Here is a 24475-nt window from a genome sequence, read left to right on the forward strand (position 1 = left end):
AAGCTAAGGTTATAGATGAGAACCAATCATTACTTTTGGATAAAACTGATTCATGCTTCCAGTGGCTGTCCTAGACTCAGAATTTTATCACACTCTGGCCAATGTGTGTCACTAGAATCAGTGCCATGGTCAGAATGGGACTTGAAATTTTCACATGAACCTTTCCAATATGTTGATTGTATGAGAAAATGAAGGGAATTGATTTGAAGCAAAAGGCTTTGCTGAGCCAACATTTAATATTTTAATCAGGAAGTCAGTTATCAGTTATCATAATTTTTAGGCATTTTTGCTTTCCTAGGGTAAGTGTTAGAGAACAAAATAAGCAGCTAAGATACTGGGCCAAATTGCAAATTATTTTTGTCTTCAGTTTTTGTTAGTGGTCTGTTATCACAGTTTCTATAGAAATTGTATGTAGCAGAAATTGCTGTAGACTTTCTCAAGTAATGTGGTATCTGATGCCAGCTCTGCTGATAACTAGTTATGCAAACTTGGACAAGTTACTCCATCTCTGTTAGTATTCACATCTGTTCTGTATTTTCTGTAATAGCTGTGCATGTCATCTCTTGTCTATCAATGAAGATTTATGGTTTGGATATTGTAAAATAGGTCAAAATTTAAGTATCAGACACCATTTTTATTCCTTCACTTTATTTTTAAGCTACTTTCTTATTTTTTAATATTAGCTTGCTCTTCATTTTTTTATTATTTACTTTTATTTGAAAGGCAGAGTTACTGAGAGAGGGAGAGACACAGTGAGGCCTTCCATCCACTGGTTCACTGCCCAAACGGCACCAATGGCCTGAGCTGGGCTGAAAGCCAGGAACCAGCAGCTTCATTCAGGTCTCCCACATGAGTGCAGGGGCCCAAGCACTCGGGCCATCTTCCACTGCTTTCTTTTTTTTTTTTTTTTTTTTTTTTTTTTTTGACAGGCAGAGTGGACAGTGAGAGAGAGAGACAGAGAGAAAGGTCTTCCCTTGCCGTTGGTTCACCCTCCAATGGCCGCCGCGGTTCGCACGCTGCGGCCGGCGCACCGCGCTGATCCGATGGCAGGAGCCAGGAGCCAGGTGCTTTTCCTGGTCTCCCATGGGGTGCAGGGCCCAAGCACCTGGGCCATCCTCCACTGCACTCCCTGGCCACAGCAGAGGGCTGGCCTGGAAGAGGGGCAACCGGGACAGAATCCGGCGCCCCGACCGGGACTAGAACCCGGTGTGCCGGCGCCGCCAGGCGGAGGATTAGCCTAGTGAGCCGCTGCGCCGGCCTCTTCCACTGCTTTCTCAGGCACATTAGTAGAGAGCTGGATTGGAAGTGGAATAACCAGGACCTGAACTGGTGCCTATATGAGATGCTGGTGTGGCAGGTGGAGGCTTAACCTACCGTACCAGAGTGCTGGCCCCATTGCTTATAAAAGGACAACATGGGATGCCTTGGAAGAAGAATACATAATAATGAAATGATAAGAGAACAAGTTAAAGTTGTTAATCTGTTATTAAGAAAAGATTTTCAAAAAGAAAGCATTTCTTTCAGCAACACTCTCAAAAAATGATTTCCAGTACTAACCAAAACATTGAGTTGATTTGATTAGCTCTAGAGAACAGAATAAAGACCAGATCCCCTTCAATTGTCTATAGATTGTTTAGGAATATATTCCAGATCCCAAAGTGTTTCTCTGATTTTGCACTGTATTTTGTTGTCATATTGGAAAATATAATGACTCTGATTTTCTTCTTAGTACATTTTTTCACTTGCTGTTGTGTGGCTTCTAGTTGGTGAAGTTCACTTCTTGACAAATGCATCACATACTTCTAAAACGCCATTCTATTTGTATAGGTTTTAATTTCACATTTCATAATTAAGCAGCACCTTGCTTTGTCTCAAATATGCAGTTCTTAGTGTACTTTTTAAATTCTCAACAGGTCTATGTGGTACATGAAGGATTTTTGAAGATGTAAGGGCACCATTGCAGTGTAACTCATGTCTTTTACACCAGTGTGTTCTATGTCATATTAGTCTGGCCAGCGTAGTATTTGAATAATTCATTAAGTAAAACAATCAAATATCAGTTAGTGTTATTATAACTTTACCATTTAGACAAGTGCTTTGATGATTAGAATAAAATAAACAAAACAGGAAGCAGCCATGGTTTGTGCCTTCAGGGGGCTGTTGGTCAGTTGGGCTCATTTGCTAGGGAAGCTAGTATTATGTATTGAAATTCCACTCCTGTATCATCTCCCCAGAAAGCCTTAGTGTCGGCTCAGGGTCCTTTTCTGTGGCCTCAGTTCACTGAGTGGATCTGCCTACTCGGAATATTGACTAAATTTACTATGATCATTATAAACACCACAATAAGTGACCAATTGACTAGATTCAGCTGACTTGAAGGAAGTATTTCTGTTGAGTGTTTTAATATGTATCACTAGTACTTGACATGATATATAGGAAAAAAATAAATATCTCTTGAATGAATGCATGAAAATGGCAAAACAGCCAGATTTTTGAAGAGAGCCAGGTGTATAGTTTGAAGTAACAGATATATAAGTGCTTTAGCATTAACAAGGAGATTGGGTGAGGGTTGCATTGTCACAGTGTGAAGTAGACCATACGTTGGTCTTTCACAGGAAGATCAATAGAATCAAATGGGAGAAAAGTAAAGAGAATGGCATTATGGGTATACACGATTACGCAGGTAAAAGTGAGCACAGAGTATTTGGGTAGTAGTGTGAGGCCAAGGCAACTAGAGCCGGAACTGTGGGTACTGCGCCTTAAAAAATGAAACTGGAGAAGGAAGGGTAAAAGCAAGATTTGGAAGATCTTAAGAGCCCAAAATAAAATCTTGATATGTTCTAGATAATAAACAGTGTTGAAAGTTGTAGAATATGAGATTCCTATGTAAGAAAATTGAATTCTATCACAACATGTATCATAGAAAGCCCAGAAAGTATTTTCTTAATTTAGAGCAAAGATGAAGAAACATCAGATTACAGTACTGACAATAGAAACGGAATCCGAGCCAGAGAGAACAGAGAACAGATTTTATTTTGAGAAGGAAGAGAGAGTGAGAGAGAGACAGACAGATAGACGGACAGACTGACGAACACTATGTGCTGGTTTACTCTTCAAATGCCCATCACAGCCAGGATTGGACCAGGACTAGACTAAGAACTGTGAAAACAACCCAGATTTCCCATGTCAATGGGAAGGACTCAATTAATATTTTGAGCATCACTGCTACCTCCTAGGGTCTGTATTAGCAGGAAGCTGGAGTCTGGAGTGGAGCCAGTTGTCTAACCCAAGAACTCTGTAATATAGGATGTGGGTGAGACATCTTAACTGCCAGGTCGGTGGTTGCTCCTAGGGAATAAGTGCCTTTTTTTTTTTTTTTTTTTTTTTTTGACAGGCAGAGTGGACAGTGAGAGAGAGAGACAGAGAGAAAGGTCTTCCTTTGCCGTTGGTTCACCCTCCAATGGCCGCCGCGGCCGGCGCGCTGCGGCCGGCGCACCGCGCTGATCCGATGGCAGGAGCCAGGAGCCAGGTGCTTTTCCTGGACTCCCATGGGGTGCAGGGCCCAAGCACCTGGGCCATCCTCCACTGCACTCCCTGGCCACAGCAGAGAGCTGGCCTGGAAGAGGGGCAACCGGGACAGAATCCGGCGCCCCGACCGGGACTAGAACCCGGTGTGCCTGCGCCGCTAGGCGGAGGATTAGCCTAGTGAGCCGCGGCGCCGGCCTGGGAATAAGTGCTAAAAGATGAGATGGTGGGGGCAGGATGACACAGTAAGTGAGAAACGCTTCATAAACTGTAAAACATACAGCTGTGTCGCTCCCCCTCTCGCGGAGGAACGACACTGGACCCTGTGCTGTTCTCTTTGCCTGGGTTTGCTGCCGGCCCTTCCTGGGTTTGCTGCTGGCCCTCACTTGCGGAGGAACGACACTGTCCTGGGTTAGCTGCCGACCCACCGCCTCCTCGGAGGGGCGGCACCCCTGCCGCTTTCCCCACTTCTGCCGGGGAGCGGCACACCGCCAGCCGGCTCTCAGGGGTTCCTCAGATGTTTCCCTCAGATGTTCCTCAGGTGTTCCCCTTAGATGTTCCTGGTGCATGTTGTCTCTCTCCTCCTTTATAGTCCTCTTCCACCAATCCATGCTCTGCTGCCCACACGCCAAGCACGCTACTCTCCTCCAATCAGGAGCAGGATCAGCTCCTGCCACTTGTTAGTCAAGTTGGCGAGGCAGCTGCATAGAAGTTGTTTACTCCTCCCCAGCGCCATATTGTGGGAGATCAGATGCATAGAATTAGTCCTAGTTCCAGTAATTTAGTCTAGTCTCAGTTGCTCCCCACACAGCTGTAAGATTATTTATCCATAATATGTAAGTGTTCATACATGTAGATGGATTCATACTTATATGAATATTGGGTATTTCCCAGATCAAGAAGAAAGGTTGTTTGAGGTATTTTCTTTTCTTTTTTCTTTTTTTTTAAGATTTATTTTATTTGTGTGAAAGACAGAGTTACAGAGAGAGGTAGAGACAGAGAGAGAAGTCTTCCATCTGCTGGTTCACTCCCCAGATGGCCACAACGGCCGGAGCTATGCTGATCAGAAGCCAGGAGCCAGGAGCTTCTTCTAGGTCTTCCATGAAGGTGCAGGGGCCCAAAGACTTGGGGCATCTTCTACTGCTTCCCCAGGCTATAGCAGAGAGCTGGATCGGAAGAGGAGCAGCCGGGACTAGAACTGGCACCCATATGGGATGCCGGCGCTTCAGGCCAGGGCTTTAACCTGCTGCACCACAGTGCCGGCCCCTGAGCTATTTTCTTGGGTTCAGTTACAAGATCTGATTATGTTTTTGGCAAGATGGTGAAAAAGAAGCTTGCATTTGCTGGCTCAACCAAATAATTCTCTCTTAAAATATTACAAATTACTACACATTAATAGATTGTTTTAGATTTCCTTCAAGGCAAGGCCATATGTTGGAATGGAAGTTGGTAGTCAAGATAATGCATAATGATTTTTACCTGTGTTTATTTGGTGTTTTGTTAACTAACAGGCTATTGCTGTATTGCATACTTAGGATACAAGATCTAAGAAATAACAGGAATCCTCTATAATTGCAATAAGCTTTTATTATGTATATATTTTAATGTTTGACAAAAGATGTTTTTCTGTATAATAGTTGCCACATATCAGAGAAAATATGATATTGTCTTTTGGGACTGGCGTGTTTCACTAATCATAATGGTCTCTAGTTGCATCCACTTTGTTACAAGACAAGATTTCATTCTTTTTTATAGTTGAGTAGTATTCCATCATGCATATGTTCCACAATTTCTAATATACAGAATACAAAAATAGTGTATATAAACAAAATTGACATTTTGAGGTTTGATTATTGTTGATAGCCTTTGATTATATGCTTGAGGAACAGTAGTTTTTCTACTTAAAAAAAAGGATTTTTTCCCAATAATTTTACATATTTGTTTTCACTTAATATCAAAAGAAAATGTTTCCATAAACAAGTGAATATTTTCTAACAATTAGATGCCTCTTGTCTTATGAAGCACTGCCTGCTACAACGTGAGTGGCTTTGTTTCAGTGCAGTGCTGGGAATGGCACGTGTGGTGAAGATGCAGCCACGTCTGCCCTGGCCTCTTAACTCATACAGTGCTTTTTGAATTGACAGGGGGATTGCCGCACCAGAGAAGAGGCGATGATATTTGGCACTGGACTCTGTGATAATGGATTTATGCACCATGGTAGGGGTTTTCACCTTGGAAGCTTACGGATGTGTTTCATTGTTTGCTTCTTCTCCCGGCACTGCTAAGTGTTGCAGGGCACCCAGGGGGTCTTCAAGCCTGAGTCCTTTCAGTTTCCCTGCTGGGGTCGCTCCTTTGTCAGATTGCTACTCTTCATCAGTGGCCATGGCTTTGCTCTGAGTTTTCTACACTGTCCTGATTCCAGAGGAACAACAACTTCAGTAGAAGTTTTGTTGCTTTTTCTGTTTGGAAAGTTCATATATCTCTTTGAAACTATTTGGTTTTACTGAAGGCCAGTATATATTAGAATGATTAAATGAGAGGTATATGGTAGGATATTTTTTGTTTTTTTTTTTTTTAGGGGAATGTTTTCAAAATTTCCTCAGGGAACAAAATTACAGATCTCTGGAAAAACTAATTGGTTCTTTTTGGCCATTAAAGATTGATTTCTTTCAATGTTTTACAAAGTTGTTGAACTTTTCAAAGTAGAAGACTCAATTTTTTCTCCTTTATTCATAGAATACATAAACCCAATCTTTTCTATTATTAATATGCTTATAAATATTTGATAACACTTATGCCCATTTATCAGTTGTTTTCAAGGAATTGTTACAGTTTCACGAAGAAGAGAGTAAAGGACAAAAGTTACAGAAATGTTGAAATCATATAGTTATCATATGTTTCTCAGTTCCATGCCATTCTACTCTTTCTAGATCCCTGTGTGGGCTCCGATGAGGTTATTTGGTCCTTAAAAAAACAAACTATGGAATGAAAGAAATTAATGACAGTTAAGGCAGTTAAAACTATAATATCGAACTGAAAATCCTCACAAGTTCTGATTATTTTCATCTTTAATATAAAGCATGCATAAGAAGTAATATTTGTAAACATTGATTGTTAAACATTGAGTTAAGACAGTTTTCCATCTAAGAGTTTGTCAGTGAAATACAAGCAGTTTGGCTTATGCCCACCTTCACTGGTACCCAGTCTTGCTCCTTTGGACAGACTGGTGGATTGTGAGCTTTGGGAAAGTGCTTGTACCATTAACTCAATCTAAAATGTATTCTTAATCCTATTGTTAGAAATGGCTTGTTTCTAATTGGGAGCTGATCATTTTATTTGTAAATTCATGTTGCCAGCCAGTCTTCCCATCCAAAAATCAATGTGTTCCTTCATCTAATCAACAATTGTTTGTTGGAATTATATAAAAACAATGAAATAAAATAGTGGTCCTTTTTGGTTACTTACAGTTGTCAAGGTACTTGCGTGTACTACCTCATCTTGGTTTTATTCAACATTATGAAGGTTTTGTTGCTTCTACTGTATAGATGAGGAAACAGGTTCAGAAGTTACAAGCCTGATGCTTTCTACTGTTCCCAGGGACCACTGTCTTCCCTGTAGTTGTGTTTTAATGCATCAGCCTCTCCCAACAAGTACACTTCAAAGCACGTAAGGGCAGATGAAAAGAAATGGAGAAGATCCCATTTTTTAAAAGTATTTTGATAATTGTCAGGGTATTCTTCTTATTAGAATGTAGCCTTATTTTATTCTGTCTTTTTTAAAGATTTATTTATTTATTTGAAAGTCAGAGTTAAACAGAGGAGAGGCAGAGTGAGAAATAGAGAGAGAGAGAGGTGTCTTCCATCCACTGTTCACTCCCCAATTGGCCGCAAAGGCCGGAACTGTGCTGATCAGAAGCCAGGAGCCAGGATCTTCTTCCAGGTCTTCCCATGAAGTTGCAGGGGCCCAAGCACTTAACCATCTTCTACTGCTTTCCTAGGCCATTAAAGCGAGCTGGATCAGAAGTGGAGCAGCCAGGACTTGAACTGGTACCCATATGGGATGCCGGCACTGCAGGCGGCGGCTTTACCTGCTATTCCACAGTGCCGGCCCTGTAGTCTTATTTTAAAAGAAAGCCAACAAAACATAAACCAGACATGATCAGTGCCTTCCAGGGATATCTAGGGGTTTTGAAGGGAAATATTAGCATTTGGATTATTGGGGAAAGAAATCACTTTTGGAGAAATACAATTATTCAAGTTTTTTTTTTTTAAACAAAGAACTAAGAGTTTGTGGAAACTAAAATCACATTTCATCCAGTAGACATATTTCCAGTTTAAAGTGTTAGAACAAAAGTGACCACAGTGAGAATTACTCACACATAAAAGGACAGCACTTCACTCATTCAAATTTTCCCATGATTGTTCAGAATATTAAAGACATGCTGAAAGTGTTAATTACAAGTTGAAAACACCATACACGGGTGGGCACCGCGGCTCACTTGGTTAGTCCTCCGCCTGTGGCGCCGGCATCCTGTATGGGTGCCGGGTTCTGGTCCCAGTTGCTCCTCTTCCAGTCCAGCTCTTTGCTGTCGCCCGGGAGGGTAGTGGAGGATGGCCTGAGTGCTTGGGCCCCTGTACCCGCATGGGAAACCTGGAGGAAGCACCTGGCTCCTGGCTTCGGATCAGTGTAGCTCCGGCTGTAGCAGCCATTTGGGGGGTGAATCAACGGAAGGAAGACCTGTCTGTCTGTCTCTCTCTCACTAACTCTTTCAAATAAAAAAACACCATATGTTTCTATTTTTTTTAACATTTATTTATTCATTTGAAAGAGCAATAGAGAGAGAGACAGAGAGACCCAGAGAGAGATCTATCTGATGCTTCATTCCCCAAATACCCACAATAGTCAGAGCTGTGCCAGGCCAAATCCAGGAGCCAGGAACTACATTCTGGTCTCCTACATGGGTGGCAGGAACCTAAGTACTTGAGGCAACCTCTGCTGCCTTCCCAGGTGGATTAGCAGGGAACTAAATCTGAAATAGAGTAGTCAGTAAAGTGGCCTAACTTACTGTACCACAACACTGGCCTTTTTTGGATTCATTTTAATATTTTATTTATTTTGATTTTAATCTGAAAAGTGACAGACTTGGTTAAGTATAAAATCATTAGAATTGAAAACACACTAAGTTTAAAAATGCGAAATTCTTTTTGTAACCTAAACTTAAAGGATCATTGCTTTGGAATTATAGAAAGAAATAGAAAAAAAAATCCTAGGGATGTTTGTGACTGTGATTTGTCCTAGGAATATAAAGTTGAGGTTATTTACCAGATATCTACTGCTATGGAAAATGAATTTGAGTTTTGGGTTAATTGAAACAATTTGTTTCTGTAGTCCTTGAAAAAAGTGAATTCAAAGATGAGCCCCTACTTTTCCGCTTTTTTGCGGATGAAGAAATGGAAGGATCAAATATGAAACACCGACTTATGAAGCATGACTTAAAGGTTGTGGAAAATGTCATAGCTAAGTCATTATTGGTAAGTTTATGAATATAAATATTCTTCTTGATTGGACATTACCAGGAGATTAAATAAACAATTTTGATGGTGCTGTGTCTTACATCATTGATTTGTATTGCTTAAAAATTTGCTTTATCAGTAACATTTTTATTTTTGCATTTCAGATCAAATCTAATGAAGGCAGCTATGGCTTTGGGTTAGAAGACAAAAATAAAGTTCCAATAATAAAGTTAGTAGAAAGGGGATCTAATGCTGAGGTAATGTAAATGATAAATTTTCTTTTAAATTAATATAAAAGTTCTAAACCAATAGAAATCAGTCTCTCAAGTATATTTACTAGAGATATTTTCTATGAATTATCTTACTCTTAGAAGCAAGATGGATGGTAGCCTAGCTCAAGAGTAGGCACTCAGGGATAATTGAAGGCAATAAAGGTGAGAGAGGGTACTATTTTTATAGAGACATATAGCTTGGAACTTCTTTACTTCCCAGGAGGCTAAATAACTCATTCTATATCCCTGGGTCTTTCCAATCTGGAAACTTGCGGGACCTGCATAGTGTTGGACTATACTATGTGTGTGAGATAGTTATTTTGTTCGTTCTAGGGCTACGTCTTCCATTTCACTGTCACCTTTAACAGTAAAACACATGCTTCAACTCATTTTCTGATTAAATTAATACTGATTGACATTCTTTCACTTTACCCACCTTGTAAACAAAGAGATCTCTTGATCACTCGTTACACATATTTATTTAATGCCTGTTATGTGCTAGGCAATGTTCTAACCTCTGGGAATACAGCAGTGAACCAAAAAGAAAAAAAAATCATGTCTTAATGAAGTCTACCTTCCCATGATATATCCCAAGTATGAAGTGTCTTTAAAAAGTTTGTGGTAAAAGCATGCATTGAAACAGACTGCATGGCTTTTAAAATTCTTTGCACCAAAATGCAAATTATCTTTTAATTGCATTTTCCGTGAACTTTTTGTAGTTCCCTCAGGTTTGGAAGTCTTGTCACCTTACAAGCTACCTGGCTTGTAAGCTGCTTAGCATTCAAGCCAGTTTCTCCATATTCAGATCTGTCTTAGGGAATGTGAGAACTAATGAAATCTAGTTTTTAACTTGAATTTATTTTGAAGTTAGCAGCAAACTGTCACCCATCCTGCTATCTGTGCATGCCTAAGGTCTCTGTCTTTTAGCAAAACACAAATGCAAGACAAATCTTTTTGGATAACACAGTAATTTCAAACAAAAACTCATACTGTACATGAACCTGGCCAACAAATGACTGTTTTTAGTAATTTTCTATGAGAAGGAAATGTTTCTCTTGGCCATTTCAGAGGATATTCCCAGAGCACAGCTTTGTTGGCTAGGCTGCTGATGAAAGGCCCCATCCCTGGTCTTCATTACTTAGCTGACAACCAATACAGTAGTAGTTTATGGGCAGGAGAGCTGGTTAGCAAGAATGTCGTGGTTGGCATGCAAGGATAATGTCTTCCTTTTCCTCTTCTCAGCATTTTGCACCTGGACAGCCCTATTCTTGTTGTGGCTCTCTGCCTAGATGTCAGGTCACTCCTCTGCTCTCTACCAGATAGATTAATGCTAATGTTGGGCTACAGATGCATATTTGCATGTCATAAATCTCTGTATACAGAGGTTGAAACTCTGAGTTAATTGGATATAAATGGGAAACATAGTTAAAACATTAAGCAGGGTGTGATCATTTGGTGCAGCAGTATCAGGACGCCTACTCCATATAGCAAGTGCTTGGGTTTGAGTCCCAGTTCCACTTCCCATTCTGGTTTCCTGCTAGTGGGCAACAACTGATGGCTCAGATTCAGGGTTCCTGATCAGCCACATGCAAGGTCTGGTTTGGGTTCTAGGCTCACTGTTGTCTTCAGCCTGGTCCAGTCCTAGATGTTGTGGCCATTTTGTGAGTAAAGCAGGGAAGGACAATTTGTGTCTTTGTTTTTTTCTCTCTTTCTCTCTCTCTCTTAAATAAATAATTTAAAAAATTAAACTAGTCTCAATTTAGTTAAAAGGATTAAGTAAGAAAAAGAACTATGAAATAAAACAAAAAAAATGGTCACAGGAGGAATACTGTGTTATGGCAAGAAAGGAAGTGGGAAAAATTTCAATAAAGCTGTGTGATCAAATTTAAAACGAGGTCAAAGATAATGATGACTGTGTTATGTCATCCACAGTTCTGCTTTGTGGGTTTGTATAAAAACATTACAGGTGTGTTAAAATGTCAAACTATGTAAGCCCTGAACATTTTTGGATTCAAATTTTCTGAAAAAGTAGAGTTCTTGCTTTAATATAATTTAAATTTTTTTTGCAATATCTCTCTTAGATGGCTGGCATGGAAGTTGGGAAAAAGATCTTTGCCATTAATGGTGACCTAGTTTTTATGAGACCTTTCAATGAAGTGGATTGCTTCCTGAAATCATGCTTAAATAGCAGAAAACCTCTAAGAGTTCTTGTGAGCACAAAACCAAGGGAGTAAGTTGTATGATTAATCTTGGATTTTGAAAAACAATTATGTATAACTGCATAAAATGGAAAATTTAACTAAAAGTCTATTATTAAGCATGTAATTTCTTAGAACATTTAAACCTCATCAATGTCACTAATACTGGTCTTTAGATGATGTGAAAAATTGCTACTTGAATTAGATACTTTCAGCAGAAATAATGCTATTCTCTGATTGCCTAAATGTTCCTGCTGTGGATTAGGTGAGTGTAACCACTAGGTGGAAAAGTTAGCAGAACACTTGAGAATAAAGAGCTGCATGTTCAGGGCCGGAGTTGTGGTACGGCAGCTTAAGCTGTTGCCTATGCTGGCATTCTAGATGAGTGGCAGTTTGAGTCCCTGCTGAGCCACTGCTCCATCCAGCTCCCTGCTAATGCACCTGGGAAGGCAGCGGAAGATGGCCCAAGTGCCTGTGCCCCTGCCACCCTGTGGGATACCAGGATGGAGTTCCAAGCTCCTGGCTTCAACTTGGCCCAGCCCTGGCCATTGTGGCCATTTGGAGAGTGAACCAGCAGATAGAAGATATCTCTCTCACTCACTCTCTCATTCTCTCTTCTCTCCTCTCCTTCTGTAACTCTGCTTTTCAAATAAATGAAATAAAATCTTTATTCAAAAAAGAACTTCATGTAAGAATGTGTATGCTAAAAGAATTTTAAGAAGTATTAGTTGATTAGATTCAACTAATTGATTGGTTGTAACATGTGGGATCAATACTGAAATATTCCATGCTTATTTGTACTTAATAATATGTCAATTCCTTTAAAAAAGTCTGTCATCTATCTGTCTATATTTCTGTGTATCTGCAAGAGTACTTCAAAACTTTCATATAAAATTGAAAAGATGTGTTTATTATGGTGCAAAAAACTTTGAAGTCCCTGCATAATTTCTCATAATATGAATTTCCCATGAACTTTTGAAGTATCCTGCCTTCTAGTTTCTACCTATCCTTAGAAAAATATTCATATATATTAAAGAAAATTTAGAAAAATTGAATAATTCCAAAGGAAGTCATTTCTTGTATAATAATATCATCCACAAATAGCAATTGTTACATTTTTGAAATATAGATTTCAATATATTTTCAATATATTTTTGAAATGTAGAGTTAATTTTTCTAAGTATTGATAAACATACACAATTATGCACTTATAGAGTTGGGCCATGTTCTATATGCTGCTTTGTGATGTTTCTTTTTGTGTATGTATTAAAATCATATTATGGGTTGGCTGGCACTGCGTCTCACTTGGCTAATCCTCCGCCTGTGGTGCAGGCACCCCGGGTTCTAGTCCCAGTTGGGGCGCCGGTTCTGTCCCAGTTGCTCCTTTTCCAGTTCAGCTCTCTGCTGTGGCCCGGGAAGGCAGTGGAGGATGGCCCAAGTGCTTGGGCCCTGCACCTGCATGGGAGACCAGGAGGAAGCACCTGGCCCCTGTCTTTGGATCAGCGCAGTGCGCCGGCCGTAGCAGCCATTTGGGGGGTGAACCAACAGAAAAAGGAAGACCTTTCTCTCTTTCTCTCTCACTGTCTAACTCTGCCTATCAAAAAAAAATCATATTATGGGTACACTTGAAAGACACTGGATGTTCCTTTGCAAATCATTTCCATCTACAGTATATTATTCTTTAATCAGATATACACCATGAGTTTATCTAATTGATTGAGATAATAAAGTGCATAGCACAATGTCTTAATGCACTATGATTGTATGAAAATTATGTTTTAAAAATCTACTTATATCAGTTCTTGATAGCAATAACCAATTTCATTAATTTTATGAAAAATGAAGGTTATCACTTCAAAAATGAAAAGGTTATTTATTTTAGTTACTCATGGAAATACTGGTAAGTACATATAGTATCCCTTACATATATGTAATATTATGTTTTATTACATATTCAGGAATAGCAGGGAACACTGCTCTCTGCTTGGGTCACAGTACAGTGTAACATGATTTACTAGGTTGTTCCTAGCAAACCTGTTTCTGTGGCAGTATTAAGTCATTAAGACAATTGCCTTAGTTTCTGCTAACGACTTACCAGGTGGTCTGAAGGAGTGCCTCACTGAAGTTACTAATTTAGAAAAACTGGGCTAGAGGGCAGCAAAGAACCACAATAATATCTTCCCTCTAAAGCTAATTAAGTATCACTGCTGCTTCCTTTTTCCCAAAGCTGCCCAGGATAGGAGATCCTAGTTGCCTACCTGCTGCCACTCTGGGGGCATTGCAAAGGAAGCAGACTGGAAAGGACAAAGTCCTATTTCACAGCAATCATTAATAAAGATAAAAGACTGGCCCTGTGATTCCCTGATTTAACTCTACAAATATTGCCCTTCTGACCCTAGAAATTTCAACAGCTGGAAAACTTGGAGGCCATCAACTTCAAAACTAAATAGCCAGAGGCAAATCCTCAGTCTTAGAGTGAGATGCTGGGTGAGCATAGTAGGAACCTTTGTCTACTGACACTTCCCTCAGTGTGTGTTGGAGTTATCTAGAACCCTAGATGTCAGGTTCATGCCTTACCACTTGCTACGTGTGTAACTTTAATGTCCTCATCTGTAAAATGAGAATAAGAGTACCTATGCTGTGGCGCTCCCAAGAACGCTAAATAAATCTAGGTTTGTAAAGAACTTAGGTACGGAGCCAGCACTGTGCTGCAGCAGGTTAAAACCTCAGCCTGCAGTGCTAGCATCCCATGTGGGTGCCAGTTCAAGTCCTGGCTGCTCCACTTCTCATCTAGCTCCCTGCTCATGCACCTGGGAAAGCAGCAGAGGGTGACCCAAGTACTTGGGGCCCTGTACGCACGTGGGAGACCTAGAAGAAGCTCCTAGCTTTGGCCTGGCCCAGACTAACCATTGTGGCCATTTGAGGACTGAACCAACAGATGGAAGACCTCCCTCTCTGTTTCTCTTATTTCTCTGTAGCTCTGCCATTCAAATAAATAAATCTTAAAAAAAAAAAAAAAAAAAAAACCTTAGTGTTCAGCCCACATATCTAGTGATGTGATTCTTTCATGTGTTTTATCATTTATTTTTTCATTGCTTTTTTATTACATCAAGAGCATATTTGCATTCATTTGAAGACATCTTTGAAGATGGCAAACTCATTTTGTCTTTTTAAGTTGCTTGAAATTTATAATCCTTCCATTACACCATTATCCTAATATATGGGCCCTATAAAACCTCTCTCATATTTTCTTACAATAGCCTTTTGTAATTTAAATAGAAATGTGTTTTGAAGGGAAAATGGTAAAAAAAAAAAGGATAAATACAACAGAATTTTCTTTGGATTCTAGGTGTATTTTGGATTTGATAACACACCGGAGTTTTTCAAATGCTTTAAGTAGATGATTTAGGGCACTTATTTACTGAAAGAAATAAAACATTCCTCTTGTGTAAATGTCAATCTTTTAATAGGCAGTTTAGTGTTCCCACAAAAGAAACAAGTTTTACAGTGTTCATTTATTAAGGGGTCCCAATATTTTAACCAAATAGGTCTCATGGTGTTTTATACAATTTTGTAAAGGAAAAAAATGCAGTTTGTTCAGAAAGAATTGAGAGGCCACTGTGAATTGCTGCTAGTCCAAGAGCAACCATATCCATGGCCTGAAAGCTCTGTTATTTTAGCAAAAGTAAATGCTCATTCAAAAATAAAAGCATGAGCTGCCTCTGTTTTGGGGCCACCCTCACCAGAATATGTATTTATTCCTATTTTTTACTGATTTATCTTTTATTTTCAGTGAAATTAAAATTCACTTTGACAGGCACTCATAACTATGTGCTATTCAAAGGAAATGATTCAGCCGGTACACCATACAGTGCTGATGGGAGGCTGAAGGGTAAATTGATTCTGTGACCACCATCCCAGTTAGCATTTCTATCTCAGAACCCCTGCCTGGGTCGTTCTTGAGGTTGCAGTGTGTGCCATTGCCTTCTGGCCTAAATGCAGTCCATAGCTTTCTCTAGTGTTCTATGCAAACAGTCTTGCACAAACTGCCTCCAGCAGCTACTTTACAAGTGGCAGATAGATTCTGCTGTTCCTATCTTTAGACCTCTGTCTAAAGTGTCCTTGCAGTGGTGCCAACATTTATTTCTTGATTAATTCATCTTTTGGAAACCACTTGTTCCTCGGGCATCAAGTGCTATCCATCACAATTTTATTGCATTGTGTTCATTTGTATTTGCTCTCCACTGCAATTTATTATACTCATTTTCATTGTTATGATGCTCCATCTTATCTTGTGTTCTCTGCTTTTCATTGTTGCTATCTGATTTCTGGCTTCCTTCTGTGGCGTATCTCATTTATTAGTGACAAATTGAACATCCTTCACTGGTTTGCTGTCACAGTTGACTCACAGTCACCATCCCTTCATATGGATTCATTGGAAAAATTTCTTTTCAAGTTTACCTTTTGATGTAGTCTTTTAAAATCTCGCTACATAAAAAGGAATGTTAATCATATTCTTAAATTATTTTGAAGTAGTGTTTGACAGATCAGCGCTTTATAATTAGTTCTTTAATGAAGTTCTCAACAGGTAGAAAAGTATCAATTCTGTGTCTCTTTTTTATATGAACTTTTATAAAAAGTTTTCACGGGGTACTCATATTCTCTTTATAATAGCAAACTAAGGAAAGAAGCTGCTGTTCTGTTAAATACTTAATAGCCTAGCACAGAGTAGTTTCCCAATTGTATCTCTTTTAATCCTTATGATGCAGAATAGGTTTTAATGACTTTATTTAGTTATTTATTTGAAAGGCAGAGTTACAGAGGAAGGCAGAAAGAGGTCTTCCATCTGCTGCTTGACTCCTCAGATGGCCACAAAGGCTGGAGCTGCACCAATCCAAAACCAGGAGCCAGGAGCTCTCTCGGGGTCTCCCACGTGGGTGCAGGGGCCCAAGCACTTGGGCCATCGTTCACTGCTTTCCCAGACAACAGCAAAGAGCTGGATCGAAAGTGGAGCAGCCGGGACTCGAACCAGCACCCATATGGGATGCTGGTGCTTCAGGTGGTGGCTTCCCCGACTATGTACAGCACTAGCTCCTTAATGACGTTATCTTTCTTTGAAACTGTGTCAGAGAAGTTCAGGAGTTTATCTAATAACTAAGTACAGAATTGATGATTCATAGCTAGGTTAGTCTAGCTTCAGAGCTTTTCAGGATATACTCCGTAAGTCTGTATTCACTTTAGAAAGTGAATTGCATGTCTACTATGTACCTGTGTGAGGGTAAAAAATGCTGTTTGTTTCCAAGCATTTCTAACCCAGTGTCTTTCATATGGTAGATCCCCAATATGGATTTATTGAAAGAATAAGCAAAGGTGTAGGGAGTAGGCTTTTAACCAGTTTGGGCATTTAAAATTAATTTTACCTCATTTTTGAATTGATTTTAGGACAGTGAAAATCCCAGATTCAGCTGATGGGCTTGGATTCCAGATCCGAGGATTTGGCCCATCGGTTGTACATGCAGTAGGAAGAGGTAAGAAGTTAATTTCACGTGGAGGACAACCTTCCAGAATATTTGGGGTATTCTTTACAGATAAAAATATGTTTAAAATGTGCATAGTCATTTATGAACTTTCTCTTTAGACATATTTTCACTGTATTAAATCAATGGTAGTACATTCTGGAAACAATATTTTTTTAAAAATTGTCCTTTGGCATATTTATCATTGTTAAAAATTTGAAGTGAAATGGACACTATGAGAAGCAATGACTTGATGAGCCCTTGTCCTGACTGTTAATGAACAACTTTATCCCATTTAGTATTTTTTTGTTCTACTTAATACTATTGGTTGAACTCTGTAATTAACACGCAATTATTCATAGGTGTTTAAATTTAACTGAAAAGTGATCCCTGTTAAATATAAGAGAGAGAATAAGAGAGGGAGGAGATGTACAGTTTGGCACATGCTCAATCGGACTTGCCCTAAACGGTAGAGTTAGATACATGCCTGGGGACTCCAATTCAATCCCATCAAGGTTGCATGTACCAATGCCATCTCACTAGTCCAAGTGATAAATTTCTGTTCACAATTGATCATAATGGTACGATTAAGAGTCAAATGGATCAGATAAACAAGACTAGTGTTTGCTAATTCTAACTGATAGAATTAAAAAGGAGAGAATTATCCAACATGGGAAGCGGAATACACAGCAGACCCATAGAATGGCAGATGTCCTGAACCACGCTGGCCTCAGAATCAGCCCTTAAGGCATTCGGATCTGACTAAAAAGCCCATGAGAGTTTCTCAGGCATGGAAAGCCAAGACACTCTGGCAAAAAAAAAAAAAAAAAAATATATATATATATATATATATATATACACACACACACACACACACACACACACCCCTAAATGAAAGATCTCTGAGTGAGGAAGGGAGGAGAGAACTTCCACTTTGACTATGACCTTGTCTAAATAAGATCGGAGTTGGTCACCTCAAAAGGCTTCCATAGCCTTGGCAACTCATGACAAGAGCCTAGGGTGATTACTGACACCAGAAACAAGAGTGTCAATTTGTTAAGTCAACAAGAGGAGTCACTGTGCACTTACTCCCCATGTAGGATCTCTGTCCTTAATGTGTTGTACTATGTGAATCAATGGTATAACTAGTACTCAAACAGTACTTTATACTTTGTGTTTCTGTGTGGGTGCAAACTGTTGAAATCTTTACTTAATATATGCTAAATTGATCTTCTGTATATATAGATAATTGAAAATGATCTTGATGAAGAATGGAATGGGAGAGGGAGCGGGAGATGGGAGGGTTGCAGGTGGGAGGGAAGTTATGGAGAGGAAAAGCTACTGTAATCCAAAAGCTGTACTTTGGAAATTTAAATTTGTTAAATAAAAGTTAAAAAATTTGATTAAAGAATTGATTCTTCAATCCCAATTTTCTTCAAGCTTCAGTTTAGCTAAGTATATAAGACTGTCTATTTGTATTTTATTTAACTATATATATGTATACTTGTGTTCCAATAACTCAAAGATGTAAATTTTCAGACTTAAGAACTATTTTGGGCTTTATAAATATAATTTCCTCAAATATTCCTATAAATCATGGAAATATTCTTACCATGAAATGAATTTTAAAGTTTTAGCCACCGAAACTTTATACTGGGGCTGACATTTGGCTTAGCAGTTAAGACACTGCTGGGAATGCCCACATCCCGTATCAGTGCCTATGTCCAAGTCTCAGCTCCACTCCTAATTTCATCTTCCTGCTAATGTGCACCCTGGGAGGCAAAAGGTGATAGCTCAAGTACCTGGATCCTCCTACAGTGGGAGATGTGGATTGAATTCCTGGGTTCTAGTTTTGGCCTGGCCCAGCTCTTGTGGGCCTTTAGGGGAGTGAAGCAGCTGATGGGAGATTTTTTGTTTTCTGTCTCCACACCCTCTTCCCCTTTTTGTTTGGCCTCTCCCTATGTCTCTCACTGCCTCTCAAATAAGTAGAATAAATAAACAATTTATCTATATCTATGCAATCAAAATGACTGAATAGTTGCTGTTACCCAACTAATTCTATTCTCCACAAATTCTCTGGTTCCTGGCCCTTTGCACATGTTCTAAATTCTTTTTCTGAGAAAATCCATTCCACATAAGTTGCTAATTGACAAGTTTTTTTCCTTAATAATTCATTTTTATGTGAATATTAAATCGTTGGAATTTTAAAAAATAAAAGCGATTACTATGTCATTATTTAGAGATGTTGTAAAGAAAGATGAGGCACATTCTGACTTTCTCATTTTCCCATTATATATATAAATATTTATGTAATTATGCCATATATAACATGTAATGTATGCCAAATATATATAAATTTAGAAAATTAGATTGACTAGACATTTGTAAGGGAAAATAACTGATTAGCATTATGAAAGTCACTTTGCAATATTCCTTCAAACATTCCTAGGAAGGTAGGGAAATATTCTATTAATCACATAGATTGAATGATGAGTTCAAAAGCAGAAATACATTGAGAAGTTATTGGTATCAGAACCAAAGTTTTTAAGAACATGCTATCTAGACTGTCGCTCCCCCTCTTCCTGGAGGAACGACACAGGACCCTGCGCTGTTCTTTCGTCTGCTCGGCCCTCCCCGGGTTTGCTGCTGGTTCTTCCCAGGTTGGCTACCGACCCTTCCACCTCCGTGGAAGGGCGGTTCCCCCTGCCACATTCCCCACTTCCGCGGGGGAGCGGCACACCACCGGCCGGCTCTCTCGGGGGCTGCCCAGGTGTTCCTTCAGATGTTCACCTTAGATGTTCCTGGTGCATGTTGTCTCTCTCCTCCTTTATAGTCCTCTTCCACCAATCCCAACTCTGCTACCCACACGCCGAGTACGCTGCTCTCCTCCAATCAGGAGCAGGTCCCACAGTTTATTGGTTGAACTGGAGGCAGCTGTGTAGAAGCTGTTTCCCTTCTCAGCGCCATATTGTGGGAGAGCAGATGCATAGAATAAGTCTTCATTCCAGTAACTTAGTCTAGTCCGAGTTGCTCCCAATTGCTCCCCACATAGACCTTTATTATGTTTTGAAATGGCCTCTCTTATTGTGTATATGATAAAAATGGATTTTTTTTTTTTGACAGGCAGAGTTAGACAGTGAGAGAGAGAGACAGAGAGAGACAGAGAGAGACAGAGAGAAAGGTCTTCCTTTTCCGTTGGTTCACACCCCAAGTGGCCGCTACGGCTGGTACGTTGAGGCCAGCTTGCTGCGCCAATCCGAAGCCAGGAGCCAGGTGCTTCCTCCTGGTCTCCCATGTGGGTGCTTGGCCCAGGGACCTGGGCCATCCTCCACTGCACTCCCAGGCCACAGCAGAGAGCTGGAGTGGAAGAGGGGCATCCAGGACAGAATCCAGCGCCCCAACCGGGACTAGAACCCGGGGTGCCGGCACCACAGGCGGAGGATTAGCCAAGTGAGCCGTGGCGCTGGCCCATGGATTTTTTTTAAGATTTATTTATTTGAGATACAGTTACGGAGAGGTGGAGGCAGAGGCAGAGTGAGATCTTCCATCTGCCGGTTCACTCCCTAAATGGCTGCAATGGCTGGAGCTGGGCTGATTCGAAGCCAGGATCCGGGAGCTTCTTTCAGGTCTCCCACGCGGGTGCAGAGGCCCAAGGATTTGGGCCATCTTCTTGCTGCTTTTCCAGGCCATTAGCAGAGAGCTGCATTGGAAGTGGAACAGCCAGGACTCAAACCATTGCCCACATGGGATGCCAGCACTGCAGGTGGTGGCTTTTACCTGCTATGCCACAGCGCTAGCCCCTAAAAATGGATCTTCTTCCTGAATTTAGTTTTTGTCAATTTTCCCATTTGTCTTTAAAGGAACTGTGGCCGCAGCTGCTGGCCTTCACCCTGGACAGTGTATCATCAAAGTAAATGGAATCAACGTCAGCAAGGAGACACACGCGAGTGTCATTGCCCACGTGACAGCCTGCAGGAAGCACAGGCGGCCAACCAGGGTGAGCAGCTCTTTTCTTACCTGGGTCTGCTTGGATATTTGCTGTGAGACCTGGGGGACCCATGGGATAGTGCCAGAGATCGTGGTGGTTTCCAATGCTAAGTTCAGAATTAAGCCCAGCACTGTAAATCTCATGATGATTGCCTTATCTGCATAATTATAATTGTGTTTAAATGACTGTATTTTATTGTGACAATATTATTACTTGTTTTAAAAGTACTCAGGTTTTTCATATTTATCCTAAGTGTTTATCGAGGTAGAATCCAAATAACTGAATTATTTTCTTAGGATTGCTTTGGAATGTATGATGATCATTGTGTGTCTGCATGCATCGATTATAAATACACTGCTTATTACAAGGCTTTTCTGAAAAAATGAAAATCGTGGGTGGGTTTCATATAGTCTCTGGTAGAGTTTTTTAACTGTTTGCCTTCTTACAGATATGCCAGTCAGAGAAATGATTACAAAAGCAATAAATCAGAAAAAAATTCACCTAAATAGTATACTCTGTCAGGTATCCATGCCACAAAAATGACCACTGCAAAGCTTAGTGACTTAAATAAGCAGTGATGATTTCTCTTGATTCTGGGGTGATCATGATTAACTAACATTTTAATGATTTACAGCAGCATAATAAACACAATTGTAAGGCTAATACAGGAAAAAACCAGACAATACATATTGTACTTCAATAATGTGATTCAATTTGATTGATCGCATTTATCTTATCCAAGAAAAATGTAGACATTAAAGAAAGGCTGCTCTTTAAGCATTTATTTAGTGGCTATTTTATCTCTCTCATTTCTCTAAAGACTGGAAATGCTGTTTCAGTTTAAAATATGAGATGATTTATGACATGGAGAGATTAAAAGAGTTACATGACTTGGGGACTCAGTAAGATGAATGATCTTCCAATTTTCATATTGGTTTGCTTCAAGAAAGCAGTAAATGTATTAAAATATATGTGACTGTTAGAGCATTTAAGGAATTTGTACAGTTATAGATAATTAATTCATCAGAAAATGGTGGTTTATTTTAAGCTATATTTTATAATTCATTTTAAGATATCCTTGAGGAATTTAAGTAAGACATCTGAGAATACATCCTATTTAAAACATGTCCTTTGGAGCATGTCTTTGGAAGATAGAATTTACATAAAACACTATGTTTGGAAGATAAGCTTTAAGCTTAAAATATTTGTTAAACAATATAATTGTCATTGGTTTTCTGTTAGTCTCCAATGGTGATTATTTTCATTCAAATTTCATTATTTTTAAACAAATTTAATATTTCATTATTTTTAAACAAACTAAAGGAATACATAAAATGGCCAACCCTCTTTCTGAAGCACGAGAATGAAATGAATATGCTTTTAGGAATCACTAAGAGTTCTGAGGCTTCTTTCCCCCTCATTTCCAGCAAGACTCCATACAATGGGTTTATAACAGCATTGAGAGTGCACAAGAGGACCTTCAAAAGTCTAACTCCAAACCCCCTGGAGATGAAGCGGGGGATGCCTTTGACTGCAAAGTAGAAGGTAGGTTCCTTCTTTTTCTCTCATTTGCTTCTCCCATTTCCCACTGTGCTCATGTCTACTCCCAAATATTGAAGTTCACTTTGTTATGTCATTTTCAAATAGATGTCAAGTACATTACTAGTTATGTGTTAATATAACCATATCCTGTTGTTAGGCACTTTTAAAATAATTTACATGGCTGATTTTACTCAAAAGGGAATCTAATAAAGTAGGTATAGTAATTATCATCCTTATCTTAGGGGAGAAGAAATTGTGGCACATATGGTTTAAGGGACTTGCCCAGCCTAGTTAGATGGTACAGTAGGGATTGAATCCCAACTGGTTTCCTTGTTTGGAGTATTGTCAGGCCTTGGTACCACAGTGTGGCTCACAGACCAACAGGATTGCATCTCCCTGGAGTGAGAGAGGAACCTCAGCTCCTCCCCATCTATCTAATCAGAATGCCCTTTTCCTGAATTGGAGTGTGGCGTTTCAATTCCTGTATACAGTGTGTACTGATCAACCCTGTTTCTGTTTCCCTGTCTCTGTCATTAATTTATGATTAGAACCTTCTATTTTTCAGAAAATATATGATAAGTTATTGTGAATTGTGGTCAACCGATAAGTCGGGTAACACCAAGAACTTATTCCTTCTATCTTACTATGATTTGGTACTCATTATGCAAACTCCCTCTAGTTCTACTACCCTTACCAGCTGTAGTAGTTACTGTTCTGTGTTCCTATTGAGGCTTGTTTAGGTGCCGCATATGAGAGAGAATATGCAGTATTTGTCTTTTTGTGCCTGGCTTATTTAATTTAACATCATGACCTACAGTTCCATCCCTTCTGCTGCAAATGGCAGGATTTTATTATTTTTAGAGTAATATTCCCTTGTGTATGTATACTATGTTTTCTCTATCCATCTGTTGATGGGAACTCAGGAAGACACTTTACTTATCATCACTGGTTTATTTTAGAGGGTACAAAATGAACAAGCAGCCGAAGAGGTGCATAGAGTGAAGTCCACCGGTCTGGAGCACGAGTTCTGCCCCCATGGAGTCTGGCTAGCACCATGCTCCTGATGTGTGGAAGCTCTCCAAACTCTGTCATTAGAGGTTTCCATTCTCTAGACAGGATTGACTAAATTATCAAGCGTTAATGACTGACTTGACTCTCTAGACCATGTCCCCTTTCCAGAGGTCTAGGGGTGGGGCTGAAATTTCCAACCCCCTGGTTTCGTGGTTGGTTCCTTTGACCATAGCCTCCATCCTGACACTAACTGGGGGCTTGCCCCAGGTCACCCACTAGCATAACCTCTGGTGTGTAAGAAAGGAGCACCTTATGAATAATCAGAGATGCTCTTGTGTCCTTTGTCACTCAGTAAATTTCAGGGGTTTCAAAAGCTCCTTGTTAGGAACTGGTGACAGACACCAAAGAGTTATTTCTTGTTGCATAATTCCTATACAATTGATCCTATGGGAGATGCTTAGGAAGAACTGTTTTTCTTTTTCTGGAAGGCTGCTTGGTTGGATCCTACTCAAATCATGGGCAATATCAGAAATACATCAACCTTTTTGGAGCAGTGATGGCATTATGATAAGACAACATTATTCAAAAATAGGACAAATCTCAGGATGTTTGTCCCAGGCTTTTATTCCGCATTTGGAGTAAATCAACCTTGGGGCCACACTGGAAGGTAGATTGCTTGATAGGATGCTCTGGAAATTGATTTGTAGCAATTCTGAGACTTAAGTTTGCTTTAAGGTAAATCAATATTCTGTGTTTACCTATTTAATTTAATTCTGTTTTTGCTTATTTAATATTTGCTGCTAGTGCTCCCAGCAGTTTCTCACTTAAGATTTTAGGTGTTTTATCACCAGTAGACTATAGGCTAAGGTAGACATTCCTGATGGAAGTTTTATTATAGCAAACAATGGTG

The 24475-nt window shown here is 39.7% G+C and overlaps 1 protein-coding gene across 2 annotated transcripts in view; it reads left to right on the forward strand.

Moving 5' to 3' along the window:
- PREX2 (phosphatidylinositol-3,4,5-trisphosphate dependent Rac exchange factor 2) overlaps positions 1–24475 on the forward strand; it is a 326634-nt gene that overhangs the window by 137736 nt on the left and 164423 nt on the right. For both annotated transcript variants that reach the window (XM_017341384.3, XM_002710460.5), the window contains exons 15-21: positions 5670–5742; positions 8914–9056; positions 9203–9295; positions 11392–11540; positions 16951–17036; positions 20885–21021; positions 22440–22557. In XM_017341384.3, coding sequence (XP_017196873.2) covers positions 5670–5742; positions 8914–9056; positions 9203–9295; positions 11392–11540; positions 16951–17036; positions 20885–21021; positions 22440–22557 — 799 coding nt within the window. The remainder of the gene's footprint in view (positions 1–5669; positions 5743–8913; positions 9057–9202; positions 9296–11391; positions 11541–16950; positions 17037–20884; positions 21022–22439; positions 22558–24475) is intronic.

This window comes from Oryctolagus cuniculus, chromosome 6 (assembly GCF_964237555.1).
Source record: "Oryctolagus cuniculus chromosome 6, mOryCun1.1, whole genome shotgun sequence".
Taxonomy (NCBI): Eukaryota; Metazoa; Chordata; class Mammalia; order Lagomorpha; family Leporidae; genus Oryctolagus; species Oryctolagus cuniculus.